This window comes from Eucyclogobius newberryi, unplaced genomic scaffold, assembly GCF_026437365.1.
Source record: "Eucyclogobius newberryi isolate DKJ021-1_F unplaced genomic scaffold, fEucNew1.0.hap1 SCAF_3, whole genome shotgun sequence".
Lineage (NCBI taxonomy): Eukaryota > Metazoa > Chordata > Actinopteri > Gobiiformes > Gobiidae > Eucyclogobius > Eucyclogobius newberryi.
The window spans coordinates 27,218,408-27,232,014 of NW_027315945.1; the positions used below are offsets into that span (position 1 = coordinate 27,218,408).

Consider the following 13,607-nt stretch of genomic DNA (forward strand, 5'->3'; position numbering starts at 1 on the left):
TAACTATGGACTGAAGGTGTTCAGAAGATAACTTTAGTCAATAACTACAGGCTGAAGGTGTTCAGAAGATGACTTTAGTCAATAACTACAGACTGAAGGTGTTCAGAAGATGACTTTAGTCAATAACTAAATGCTGAAGGTGTTCAGAAGATGACTTTAGTCAATAACTACAGACTGAAGGTGTTCAGAAAATGACTTTAGTCAATAACTACAGGCTGAAGGTGTTCAGAAGATAACTTTAGTCAATAACTACAGGCTGAAGGTGTTCAGAAGATGACTTTAGTCAATAACTACAGACTGAAGGTGTTCAGAAGATGACTTTAGTCAATAACTACAGGCTGAAGGTGTTCAGAAGATAACTTTAGTCAATAACTACAGGCTGAAGGTGTTCAGAAGATGACTTTAGTCAATAACTATGGACTGAAGGTGTTCAGAAGATAACTTTAGTCAATAACTACAGGCTGAAGGTGTTCAGAAGATAACTTTAGTCAATAACTACAGGCTGAAGGTGTTCAGAAGATAACTTTAGTCAATAACTACAGGCTGAAGGTGTTCAGAAGATGACTTTAGTCAATAACTACAGGCTGAAGGTGTTCAGAAGATGACTTTAGTCAATAACTATGGACTGAAGGTGTTCAGAAGATAACTTTAGTCAATAACTACAGACTGAAGGTGTTCAGAAGATGACTTTAGTCAATAACTACAGGCTGAAGGTGTTCAGAAGATGACTTTAGTCAATAACTACAGACTGAAGGTGTTCAGAAGATGACTTTAGTCAATAACTACAGACTGAAGGTGTTCAGAAGATGACTTTAGTCAATAACTACAGGCTGAAGGTGTTCAGAAGATAACTTTAGTCAATAACTACAGGCTGAAGGTGTTCAGAAGATGACTTTAGTCAATAACTACAGGCTGAAGGTGTTCAGAAGATAACTTTAGTCAATAACTACAGGCTGAAGGTGTTCAGAAGATGACTTTAGTCAATAACTACAGGCTGATGGTGTTCAGAAGATGACTTTAGTCAATAACTACAGGCTGAAGGTGTTCAGAAGATAACTTTAGTCAATAACTACAGACTGAAGGTGTTCAGAAGATGACTTTAGTCAATAACTACAGACTGAAGGTGTTCAGAAGATGACTTTAGTCAATAACTACAGACTGAAGGTGTTCAGAAAATGACTTTAGTCAATAACTACAGACTGAAGGTGTTCAGAAGATGACTTTAGTCAATAACTACAGACTGAAGGTGTTCAGAAGATAACTTTAGTCAATAACTACAGGCTGAAGGTGTTCAGAAGATGACTTTAGTCAATAACTATGGACTGAAGGTGTTCAGAAGATAACTTTAGTCAATAACTACAGGCTGAAGGTGTTCAGAAGATAACTTTAGTCAATAACTACAGACTGAAGGTGTTCAGAAGATGACTTTAGTCAATAACTATGGACTGAAGGTGTTCAGAAGATAACTTTAGTCAATAACTACAGGCTGAAGGTGTTCAGAAGATAACTTTAGTCAATAACTACAGGCTGAAGGTGTTCAGAAGATGACTTTAGTCAATAACTATGGACTGAAGGTGTTCAGAAGATAACTTTAGTCAATAACTACAGGCTGAAGGTGTTCAGAAGATAACTTTAGTCAATAACTACAGGCTGAAGGTGTTCAGAAGATAACTTTAGTCAATAACTACAGGCTGAAGGTGTTCAGAAGATAACTTTAGTCAATAACTACAGGCTGAAGGTGTTCAGAAGATGACTTTAGTCAATAACTACAGGCTGAAAGTGTTCAGAAGATAACTTTAGTCAATAACTACAGGCTGAAGGTGTTCAGAAGATGACTTTAGTCAATAACTACAGACTGAAGGTGTTCAGAAGATGACTTTAGTCAATAACTATGGACTGAAGGTGTTCAGAAGATAACTTTAGTCAATAACTACAGGCTGAAGGTGTTCAGAAGATGACTTTAGTCAATAACTACAGGCTGAAAGTGTTCAGAAGATAACTTTAGTCAATAACTACAGGCTGAAGGTGTTCAGAAGATGACTTTAGTCAATAACTACAGGCTGAAGGTGTTCAGAAGATGACTTTAGTCAATAACTATGGACTGAAGGTGTTCAGAAGATAACTTTAGTCAATAACTACAGGCTGAAGGTGTTCAGAAGATAACTTTAGTCAATAACTACAGGCTGAAGGTGTTCAGAAGATGACTTTAGTCAATAACTACAGACTGAAGGTGTTCAGAAGATGACTTTAGTCAATAACTACAGGCTGAAGGTGTTCAGAAGATGACTTTAGTCAATAACTACAGACTGAAGGTGTTCAGAAGATGACTTTAGTCAATAACTACAGACTGAAGGTGTTCAGAAGATGACTTTAGTCAATAACTACAGGCTGAAGGTGTTCAGAAGATAACTTTAGTCAATAACTACAGGCTGAAGGTGTTCAGAAGATGACTTTAGTCAATAACTACAGGCTGAAGGTGTTCAGAAGATAACTTTAGTCAATAACTACAGGCTGAAGGTGTTCAGAAGATGACTTTAGTCAATAACTACAGGCTGATGGTGTTCAGAAGATGACTTTAGTCAATAACTACAGGCTGAAGGTGTTCAGAAGATGACTTTAGTCAATAACTACAGACTGAAGGTGTTCAGAAGATGACTTTAGTCAATAACTACAGACTGAAGGTGTTCAGAAGATGACTTTAGTCAATAACTACAGGCTGAAGGTGTTCAGAAGATGACTTTAGTCAATAACTACAGGCTGAAGGTGTTCAGAAGATAACTTTAGTCAATAACTCTACAGGCTGAAGGTGTTCAGAAGATAACTTTAGTCAATAACTCTACAGGCTGACGGTGTTTCTCCTGATAAAGAGCGAGAAACAGGAACAGAGATTGGAGACAAAGGGTCTTCTTGTCCAAATAACCATCCTGCACCGATCGGCCCCCCTGGACCTATGGTAAGACCCAAATACTGCTCTAAACCCCTAATTTATTCAGGTTATGTGCTCTTTTAAAGTCTATTCAACAGTTTAAGGAAAAGGTTTCCATATTATCTGTAAGGCCATGTGATGCATTCATAATGTGCTCAGATGTCCCTACAGGGATAAGTGGGGATAGTGTAAGTGTAAGTTACCTTCTGTCAGCTCAAGTGCCCCAACAGAGCAAAGACGTAAGGATTTCTTTGGCCCTTGCGACACAGCGGCCCATTAATACTCCACATTTAGCTGAGACACAAATAGCCTTTTTCCACTGCCTGCCAGTGCTCCACACTTTCTGAGAAACCATGCAAAGAGTGGTCAGGCTAAAACTCACCAAATTACCGCCACAAACCCTGACTGAAGTGTAGTGTGAGAAAGGGAGAGGCTTGGTCTGGTCCAGTGTCTCAAGTGGAGCAGACCAGTTGTCCGTCCACTGAAGTGTGTTGTGGTCAGGGTGAGCAGCAACAGCTCAGGCTTCAGCAGCTTTTTGCAGTATATTGAACATTTACACACGGCACCTCTCAATCAATAGAAGTGAGTCAGCCTTTAGCTAATTGAACTGCTACCATGAAATACTGTAATATGCACAAATGTCCTGGAGCTAAATGACTTTGATTGATATCTCTATTAATTTGCATTTCACTTATTCGACTCTTGCTTGTGTTTCACAGGGTCCACCTGGCTTACCTGGAATAGAAGGGTCCGAGGGAGAAAAGGTTAGCAGGAGATCGTTCTTCTTATGGTTACATCATTCTGATAATATCACGGTTTATTTAATCATTGTGGCCCTTTGTCACAAGCTCGACATTTTAATTGAGCGGTTGAAAAATGCTTACTGGAAATGTATTAAGTGGCCACTGTGTGCTCTTCTCCACATCCTGTCGTCAGGGAGAAATCGGAAGACCCGGGCAGAAGGTGAGTCTCTCTATCAATCAATTCAGTATTTAATGAAAAATGTATAAAGTGTTCTGTCTTGTGTTTGCTTCTATAAGCATTGTCTATGCGTTGCATATTTGTCCAAACTGTGAGAAATTAGTGTGTTGAATCAATTTGTTGATGGCTTTGGGACGTTCCCAAACGGCGCATATTATCTGAAGTGACCTCTGAGATGTAGCTCCTCTTTCTCTCCTCACAACCACGTTGAGCCTGGTTACAAAGTCAGGGCATAACGTTTGGACAAATTGCTCCTAAATTACGTGCTCAGTGCTGCCGTTATGGAACAGTCCAAACAGTCCAGTGGGAGCTTTTTCTGTGGCAGGAGCCTGACTGAGCAGCTTTGCAGCACTGCACTGTAATTTAGCTTAGTGCCTCAGCCAGGCCATAAATCATTTCATTTCCCACAGCACAGTCTCCTGTTCTATATACAGCCCATCATTTAATTAAGAAGAACAACAAGGCTTGTTAAAGTCATTCGCCCCCACCATGTTCTGCGGTGCTGGTGTTTGATAAGGACAAGAGCTTCCTGGGGACATTTGTATTTTCATTTGAAGGCGTTATTATAGTTTAAACACAAATATGTCTTACTTTTACTTTACCTGGAATACTTACTTTGCCATTTAACTTAAAGGTAAAGATTTTACTCACTTTATCTTATAGGGTCGGACCGGGCATCCTGGACTTCCGGGAAAGCAAGGACTTCCTGGATGGCCAGGACCAAGTGGGCCTAAAGTAAGGAAGTAACAGGAAAAAATGACATAGTGCTGTATGCTTGGACTATACAAACTACTTTCTAAATATGTGTTTATTTATTTATTTAGGGGGAGAAAGGTGACCCAGGTCTAATGGGATTACCTGGATCCAGAGGGCCAATTGGTCCAAGGGTATGTTCCTTTTACTTAACTGTGGTTGTCATTGATGCTGTGATATTATTTCATAATAACTTAGAATCATGTTTTATGCAGGGTTTACCTGGATATAAAGGAGAAAAGGTATGTAAGTAATGACTTTGAAGATGCTGTAGTGCTACAGTCCAGTAACATAGTAACAGTGCCATGTGCTCTGCAGGGCTCTCGGGGGGATCGTGGGGAAAGTGGAGCCAAAGGAGACAAAGTAATTAAATATTTGATGAGAACAATATATTTGTGCTATCAGTGGGATAATAAAAAAGCTTAATATCTTGTCATCACAGGGAGCCATGGGTTTTCCCGGAATGCTTGGACAGAAAGTGAGTGTTGTCTAATTCTGTTGGACGTGGGTTTGGGATTAATGAACTGATGTATTAATAATGTTTTTTGTAGGGGGAAATGGGTCCAAAGGGAGAACCTGGACTCTCAGGAAATAGAGGTCCCACTGGGAGACCCGGGAAAAGGGGGAAACAGGTAAGGTCATGTAAATTCTCCAGATCAGGAGAAGGTGAAAGAAGCAGTTTTTTTTGTTACTTAGTATAAGCAGATCATCATTTTACATATTCTTAATATTATTACTGGCAATATTGATCTAAAATGCCTTAATATACTTCCTATTCAGAATTACAGAGCTGATAGGCCCCAGTCTTGAGAGGGAAATTTCACCTAAGCAAGCAGCAGGTTTAAGTACTGTAAAGGGATCTCTGAGCAGTCAAGCCTCAAATGCAGGAAAATACAGGATTCAAGCATTCATTCATCAAAATACAACTATGAGTCAGTGAATGATGAGGAAAACCATTATAACATGGTCAGAAGCACATACAAGTCTATTTTGCATAACATGTCTTCTTTAAGTTTGAACAGGAAATATTGTGTGTTTTAGGGAATAAAAGGAGACCCAGGAACTGTAGGTCCAATGGGGCCAGCTGGTCCACAAGGAGTTCCAGGTCACCCAGGCCCACCTGGGTCACCTGCGACAGGTAACACAAGAACAACACCAACACATAAGCTATTCTTTGTGCTTATTTAGAACACAGACATGTAGAGAGTCTGGCATGATGGGGAGCAGAGAGTCATGTTGTAAACGAGGAAACAAGGTAGCACCAGGGTCTTATTTAGCACCCGGGAAATGCCATCTCCTCAAGTGGCTCTGCTCATGACATCATGTAGCTAAAACAGAAGGACAGATGGCAGACACTTGTCAGTACAAATACTGTTGTGTTTTATGTTTTCATTTTATATTCATGGAAAACATGCTCTGTGATCTTATTTAGCTCTTATATTGTTTTTATATTTTAGGTCTTTACATGGTTGGTACAAAGGGGGCCCGTGGCCCACCAGGGCCTCCCGGGAAGTGTGGCTGCAATTCTCTCTCTCATTCTCCATTTGACAACTATCCCTCCAGAGGAAACATTGCTAAAGTCCCAGCGGTGAGGAACTACATGCTACTCATTAACTAAAATGCTGATTTAACAAATTATTATTATTTATTTTTTTAATTATTATTACATAATTACATTGTTCATTGTACATTGTTGAGATTCTGCATTTGTACATATTTAAAAACTGTATTATTATTATTAGTAGTAGTAGTAGTAGATTATTTGAACTGGGACAGTGCACATTAATCGACATTTCTGTAAATGTGCCAGTATTAGCTGTAGTTTAGCTAGTTTCCAACTGTAGTCCCAGGCAAGGTGTAGAATGCCAGCAATATACAAACCATACATTTACATTATATACAATACAAACAGGATTAGTAGAAAAATATAAAAGATTAAGAGTTCATGTAAAAACATATTACTGGGTGAAAACATGTACAGAACTATGGAAGAGCAGAACAATACACAATAATAAAATGGACAAGCATGCTAAATAACGTATCCATCAAAACTATTTCACTTTTTTCCCGCTGATGTAGATCTTTATTGTAAGCAATGAAGAAGAGCTGGAGAATCTTCACATGGACAATGCTCTTGCATTTCGTAAAGATCAAAGATCCCTGTACTTTAAAGATATTGATGGCTGGTTACCAATCCAGGTAGTGACTATTTGAATTGTTTTTCCCTGGTAATTTGAAATATTTTAAATAACTATTTAATGTTTTCTCTATGTTCTCCAAGACTTTTCCATTCCAGTTGACTCCATTCCAGTCCATGGAGATTGCTCCAGACGAGGGCTATTGTGGTGATGGTATTGTGCAGATTTCCAGTGGAGAAGAGTGTGACGACAGAAACAGGGTTGTCACTGATGGCTGTGTCAGTAAGTCAGCCTCACTGTAATTCCCCCTGAGTTGTATTTTGCTGTGCACATAGAACATAATATGTTCAACTGTGCGATCTCCTGTTTCCCCAGAGTGTAAACATGCTTACTGTGGAGATGGATACCGATATGAGGGCGCTGAGGAGTGCGATGGGAAGGACTTTGGATACCAAACATGCAATTCATATCTTCCTGGGTAAGATCCATTTACATCTACATGCAATAAGGTTTAAAAATAAAAGCAGGTTTGTTGTAACACATATTTCTTTGTTCCAGTTCATATGGTCACCTGAAGTGCTCGCCACATTGTGTTATTGATTCCACAAACTGCAAGTTCTTCACATGAGTGCTACTGTGCATCAAAAACCACTAGAGAAAGAAGAATATACGCAAAGAACTTTCCGAGAAGTTGCAGCTAAAAGCAAAAGGCTTTACTTTATGTGGACATCTGCTGCTGAAATGCTGTGTAGCTCCATGGAGTTACAGAACGCACTTGGTCTTAACGAGCAAGACTCTTGGTCTATGCCCTCCTCTGTTGCATTTTTACCCTATGGAGGCAGCCCCAATGCCATTGTGCTCTTCAGAATAATTGACTTTTAAGATTTAACATGAGCCAGTAGAAAATTGAAGATGGTGAACTATTTTATCCATTGCCAAAGTCAAAGGCACTGAAATGCATGAGGCTGTGATAACTAATGAGCGATAGTAGCACTTCAAGCCACCAAAGCGTCTCTCCAGAGCTGAGGGTTTGTTTTGCTTAATGATGACCACTGTCTATACAACAAAACCGGTTTGCACCCCTTAAAGTTTTTATATGTGCTAGCTACAACCAAAGTCTCTCCTTCATTTTCCATGTTGCATTGTAAAGGTGCATCACTTCTGTCTTGCCATAAAACTCTCAGGAACCAGTAAGCTACGAATAACAGTTTGGTAGCTGGCAGTGACTGTGCACAGAGGCACATTGATACTAAAGGTATTTACATATACATGATGGCTTGAAACTGTTATGTCCTTAATAGCACTGAAGTAGCCCGTAGCTGCTTGTCTCTCAGTTGCTGGTGGTTACTGCAGTTAATACCTCTTCTATAATCTTTCTGTCTTACTGCACACAACTTAGGCCATATTCTTAATTGTGTAGATTGTTGTCAATTCTCGTCACTTTAGTTATACCTTTCTTATATAAGCTAATGTCTTTGCCAAGGAACAGCTTTTCTCAACCATATTCTCATCTGATCAGGCAATGCATTGGACTACAATTAAACTGTTACTGTGTGGGCTTGTATACTTCTTCTGTATAGTACTACTGTGTTTGTATGTCCACTACTTTAGTGTGTGTGATGCACATGTACGTTTAAACAATGTACGTTTAAACAATGTCCTTTTTGTGGCCTGTCTAGCACGGTGTATGTACCAAAGTAATTTACTGACTATGCATGATCATGCTTTCTGTGACTGTATGTGAAATGAGATTGTGAAACCTTTTTTGAATATGATTTATAATGTATTGGTGGGAATTTAATGAACTATAAACAAATACAGTAATAGACTGAATGTGGTCATGGATTGTGTTAGTTGTATTACTCTTAAATTAAACCACACACATCTGTTCAGAGGCCTGGCTAAGAGCATTTGTGTAGCTAATCTGCTTCCACATAGTAAAATAGAGTGCGTTTTTGGCAAGGGCGTCAGACTGAGGGGAAAATGTAATGTGCAGTTGCCATAATATATAGAGAATATGGCCCACCAAGAGGGTTTGTACCCAGGGCCCAGATTGGTTTTACACGGCTCCCCTCTCAGACTGCTTTTATTGTGTTAAAGATAACCATTTATTAGTAGTAGTCTAGTGGCTTGTCAACATGACATCACTAACAAAAACTCAGAAAGTGTGCACTAGATCAGAATATGACACAGGGTGGAATCCTCTGATATGAGAGAAAGAGTTGGCCTAAAGTTTGATTTAAACTCAATAAAAGAAACATATTAAAATAATTAATAACTTTTTATACATTTAAAGAAACCTTTTGAATTATTACAATTAAACATTTTACAAATAAGACTAGTAATCACCAACAACAGAATAATGAGTCAGATTGCAAGTTTGAATAGCTGATTTGCAGGTAGAGAAATTATTAACACAAAGGAAAGGCAAAAGGTAAAAACAATGATACAAATGAATGATTTCTTCATATAAAAGCTTTACAAACTGTAGTTTGTTCAAATAGCTCAGTGAGACCGAGGCCACACAACACACACACACCGGTGGAAAATGTACAGAATACGTTTATGTAAAAGTCAAAGACACGCTTCACTTTCGCGTGATTAAATGATTGGTCAATCATACACGGTGATGTAATTAACATACCGTAAATGTAAACTAATAGTTGAATATAATTAGTGGATGATGTGAGGCCTCTGCATAGGTTTGTGCAGCAATGTTCAGTAACATCAGCAGTTATCTGGACCAGAGTATAAAGCCCACACTGTTTTGGTCCCATACTACGGTATGTTTACAGAAAGAGCTTCAACATGCCAGGCATGTCCACACACCATTAACGGTTGCTCTGTTGATTATTTTATTACCAATAAAGCAACATTAAAAACACCAAGAGCAGCAAAGTACAGTACTTAATAATTACATTATTAGTAAATTGAGCTTTACACCCCAGCACTGAATGCCGCGGGTTGCATCATGAACATATAAACCGCTGCATACATTCTGACAGTGTCACTGCCACTGACTTTTAAAAAGACCTGACAGTTAACTTGTTGCTTGGTAAATCCCCTGTGTACTACTGCACTGTGTACACACTTGAATCTCATAATATAAACCTTCCTCCAAGTAGTCGTATAACAGCTTGCTCATGTCCGGTCTTTTAAATTCTTCCCTAAATCCAGATTATTTCAAGTTTCACACCACCTCATCGGACTCCAGGTTGTATTCTTCATACAAGGCATCTAAAATGATCAGCTGCTTCTCCATGGCAGGCAGGTAGACTCCTAAATCTCTGTGCATGCCACTGGTGAAGCTGCTCTTCAGCTCGTCTGCCTCTCTGCTCACTAAGGCCGCTGTGAAACCTGCATATGATGGGGCAGCTCTCAGGGCTAACTGAAAGAGAAAAGGAAACGAAAAATACACTAATTTAATAGAAGTGTAGAAGTGTGTATTCAGTCACGTAAAACTAAATACACACCGCAAAAACCCCTCGCACAACCCATCCGTGGTATCGTCGAAGGGTCTTTCCATAGGCATTATCTGGGAAACAGAAAAGATGAGCCACAGATCGTGAACATTTATGAGTTAGTTATAAAGATAAATAGATAAATACTTACTTAGAGCTTTCTGGATGTCCTGTTGTCCTGCGTTCACCTCTGACAGAAACTCCATGAGAAACTTCAGGCCTCGCCGCAGCCACAGCAGCGCCTCTGTGGCCGAGTTACGCACCTGCGCCACCTCCCTCTCCACCTCGTGCAGAACAATGGACTGAAGGGTCGGGAAGTTGTCAGGGTCTGACATCAACTTCTGGTTGATCTTCTGTTGAAATAAAGCACGGATGATGTTATAGAGCAGGTAAAATTAGCTACAACATGAATATTTGAAGTACAATACAGCGAGACCTACCTTAATATTTCCAACAAAGTCCATTTTAACTGGTGCAAACACTGTAGAGCCCAATTTGTCTGAGGAAAAATCCATAGGGACTTTAGTGCATATGTATTTATTATTGTTTTATTGTTTCGATATTTTTAGATATGTTAAAAAATGGTATATGCAAAAAGGTGATCTGAATATTATTTGTATTTACAATGTATTAGTTGTTGTAAGCAATGAGCTAGGATTAGTCACATCAGTGTGATGTGTGTAAAGGCTTTACAGTAGGTTCATACAGATGTTTATTTGAATAGAATATTATTCTGTCAATAACAACTTTTGCTGAACATAAAAATTTGTGATTCTACAGGTGCAAATGTAGCTTGAAAATTCAAATGCAACTTATTTGTAATGCAATAAGAGAGATGTGTAATGCCCCTCACCCAGTTACATGCACAGGACAGAGTGGAGTTAATGGAAAATATAATGAGCAATAAGAAAAAGATGAAATAAAGAGGAGCTAATTAAAATGTCAGCCTACCCAATACTGGTACTATTGCATAGCATGAGTCCAAAAACTCTTGTGTTGGGATAGCATTGTCGTCGTCCAGGTTTATATCACTAAATCTACAAAAAAGATTCAAACAGGGTAGTTAGATTGAAGTGAACAGTTTTATTTGCAAAGCAAACTGCAAAACAAAAAGATACAGACATTTAAACAAAGCAAGAGAAAAACAGCATGCAACAACCTGACAAAGCCGGTCTGATCTTTAGCAAGTTTCCTTCTACTTTGGTTTATTTAGCTACTATAATACTGTTTTATGTAGCAGTAACTACCATAAATCATTTTATGTTTTTTACATTAACAAAGAAACACTCTCAAAAACAAGTTTCTCTACAATAAAAAAGAGAAATGTTGACATAAAACTTTACAAACCAGTAAGCGTTGAGGGCCTCTGTGTAATGTGATCAAAAAGAAAACACTATATAAAACACTTATTTGTACACACTAATAAATTATTTGTGATTGATACATACACGTTTGGTCCCCTGAAACAATTGCTTTACTACAAGCTCAAAGTGGTGCGACTTGAGATCAGATCACTTGCCGTAGCAGACAGACGACGGGACATTACAGGATGTGACTCTCCACAGGGGCATTGTCGTACCTGTGACTCATTGTGCTGAAGAAGGTCTCCACTTGCTCCGAGTCCTCGCTCTCGGCCGGGTCCCGCACATCATTTCCTTCTGGGTCGATGACACTTTCCGGTTGGTGGCTGGGGCTGTTAATCCTGTTGTTGTTGTCATGCTCCGGGCTCCTGTCCTCTTTGTGCTTCTGCTCGATCCTCCACTCGGCCTCGCTCTCGCCGATCACAGCTGCTGGATCATCACACTCGCCCCCCGAGCTATTCTTAGGAGCGTCTTCTGGCTCCTTGTCATTGGAGCTGTTGTTGTTAGCTGCCTCATTGTCTGCAGGATTAAGCAAGCACACATGTAAGTCATGCACATTTGAGCATGGAATAATCCCTCCATATGACTTTGGGGTTGGACAGTTAAGCCAGTCAGACACAAACCAGAGTAAACGTGAATGCAGCCTCTTGATTTAACGTGATTAGACATTAGACAATAGAGCAGACTGTTAATTAACTCTCCCTGTCCATGCGCATTAGAATAAAACAGGACTGACTTGCATCTGTGGCTTTACACTATATTATACGGTACATAATTACATATTGTTTTATATTATACTATCGTTTAAAAGTAAGGGAGTGACAAAATATCAAAATATATATACTGAAAATCATACAGTAGCCAACAATATTATATTGTATTGATGTATTGTTATGAATATGTTTGTGTATATTTTTCAAAACTTAATTGTGGCAGAACAAAATGCTAATTTGGAGAAGGAATGCTTGTTGAGGAGAGGTATCACAGTTCTGAATATTAAAATCAGTGTGTTTCATGAATAGAATTATATTATAATGCAAAAGTAATACCACAGAGTGGTTTAATCTTAGAGATGTTAGTAGCATCAGGGGAGCACCTGCTTTACTTGAAGCAGAAGGAGAGTTTCTTGTCGTTTCAGGTTTGACTGGTCCTCTGGTCCCTCTGGTCCCTCTGGTCCCTCTGGTCCCTCTGGTCCCTCTGGTCCCTCTGGTCCCTCTGGTCCCTCTGGTCCAGAGTCCAGACTCTGGTTGTCCTGCGCAGTTGTTCCTCCTGGGGATTCTGGCAAGTCTCTCCATCTAGGATTAAATACATTGTTTAATTGTGTTTTAAACTTCACACAGGAACATTTTAACAGCAAATATAACCTACTTGTCTCCTAGGTTTTGCTTTAAATGGTTGATAGGTCTAATCTGTGGGAGGGGAAATAAGTAAATGCCTTGTTTTTATTTACATTTTGGTGATGGTGCAGATCACATACCTTCTGTGGTTTAATAGCTGCTACTGGAGGAGAACCTGGTGGGCTTTGTGTGGCCATATCTGCGTTAAAAGTACGGTTTGCTATCTGCATGCACTCTTCTAAGGTCTTCAAAAAGGTTGTGCAAGTAGATTTAACCATATCTCCTGTGTCCATGCCAGTCTGAAAAGGACCACCAAAAAAATAAAAAAGCTTTGTTAAATGTATGTCTTCATCTTGGAAACTCTTAAAACAATACAATAATCCTAAAGGGAGAGTGTGTGAATGTGAGGAAGCGGTGCTGGTGTGTTGTTGTCTTGTGTGGGTTTCGTGTCATTCTAAACCAGCCGCTGCTTCTCATATTTCACGAGTTCATTCAAATATCTATCTTACCTCAGCTGCATTCCCAAGCTCGTCAGTCTCCTTGATTTTGTTCACTTGTTGCAGTAAAAGGTCACAGTATAACCGGAGTTCTGACATTTTCGTCTTTAGTGCCTCTGTATTCTCCTGCAGCTCTGAACAATAAACAACAAC

The 13,607-nt window shown here is 39.2% G+C and overlaps 2 protein-coding genes across 2 annotated transcripts in view; one reads left to right on the forward strand and one right to left on the reverse strand.

Moving 5' to 3' along the window:
* Positions 1-8,624, forward strand: part of colq (collagen-like tail subunit (single strand of homotrimer) of asymmetric acetylcholinesterase) — a 29,828-nt gene extending 21,204 nt beyond the window's left edge. Inside the window, exons 3-17 of the mRNA XM_072460003.1 lie at positions 2,843-2,953; positions 3,646-3,690; positions 3,863-3,889; positions 4,571-4,642; positions 4,732-4,794; positions 4,876-4,902; positions 4,979-5,023; positions 5,103-5,138; positions 5,212-5,292; positions 5,702-5,798; positions 6,118-6,248; positions 6,740-6,859; positions 6,942-7,080; positions 7,174-7,276; positions 7,357-8,624. Coding sequence (XP_072316104.1) covers positions 2,843-2,953; positions 3,646-3,690; positions 3,863-3,889; positions 4,571-4,642; positions 4,732-4,794; positions 4,876-4,902; positions 4,979-5,023; positions 5,103-5,138; positions 5,212-5,292; positions 5,702-5,798; positions 6,118-6,248; positions 6,740-6,859; positions 6,942-7,080; positions 7,174-7,276; positions 7,357-7,426 — 1,167 coding nt within the window. The 3' untranslated portion in view covers positions 7,427-8,624. The remainder of the gene's footprint in view (positions 1-2,842; positions 2,954-3,645; positions 3,691-3,862; positions 3,890-4,570; positions 4,643-4,731; positions 4,795-4,875; positions 4,903-4,978; positions 5,024-5,102; positions 5,139-5,211; positions 5,293-5,701; positions 5,799-6,117; positions 6,249-6,739; positions 6,860-6,941; positions 7,081-7,173; positions 7,277-7,356) is intronic.
* Positions 8,625-9,184: 560 nt separating this feature from the next.
* plekha8 (pleckstrin homology domain containing, family A (phosphoinositide binding specific) member 8) overlaps positions 9,185-13,607 on the reverse strand; it is a 5,994-nt gene continuing 1,571 nt past the window's right edge. Inside the window, exons 4-14 of the mRNA XM_072460005.1 lie at positions 13,467-13,588; positions 13,098-13,256; positions 12,989-13,029; positions 12,835-12,915; positions 12,726-12,763; positions 11,839-12,139; positions 11,211-11,296; positions 10,700-10,758; positions 10,411-10,612; positions 10,272-10,333; positions 9,185-10,186 (exon numbers count right to left, since the gene is read on the reverse strand). Of these exons, the coding sequence (XP_072316106.1) occupies positions 9,989-10,186; positions 10,272-10,333; positions 10,411-10,612; positions 10,700-10,758; positions 11,211-11,296; positions 11,839-12,139; positions 12,726-12,763; positions 12,835-12,915; positions 12,989-13,029; positions 13,098-13,256; positions 13,467-13,588 (1,349 nt within the window). The 3' untranslated portion in view covers positions 9,185-9,988. The remainder of the gene's footprint in view (positions 10,187-10,271; positions 10,334-10,410; positions 10,613-10,699; positions 10,759-11,210; positions 11,297-11,838; positions 12,140-12,725; positions 12,764-12,834; positions 12,916-12,988; positions 13,030-13,097; positions 13,257-13,466; positions 13,589-13,607) is intronic.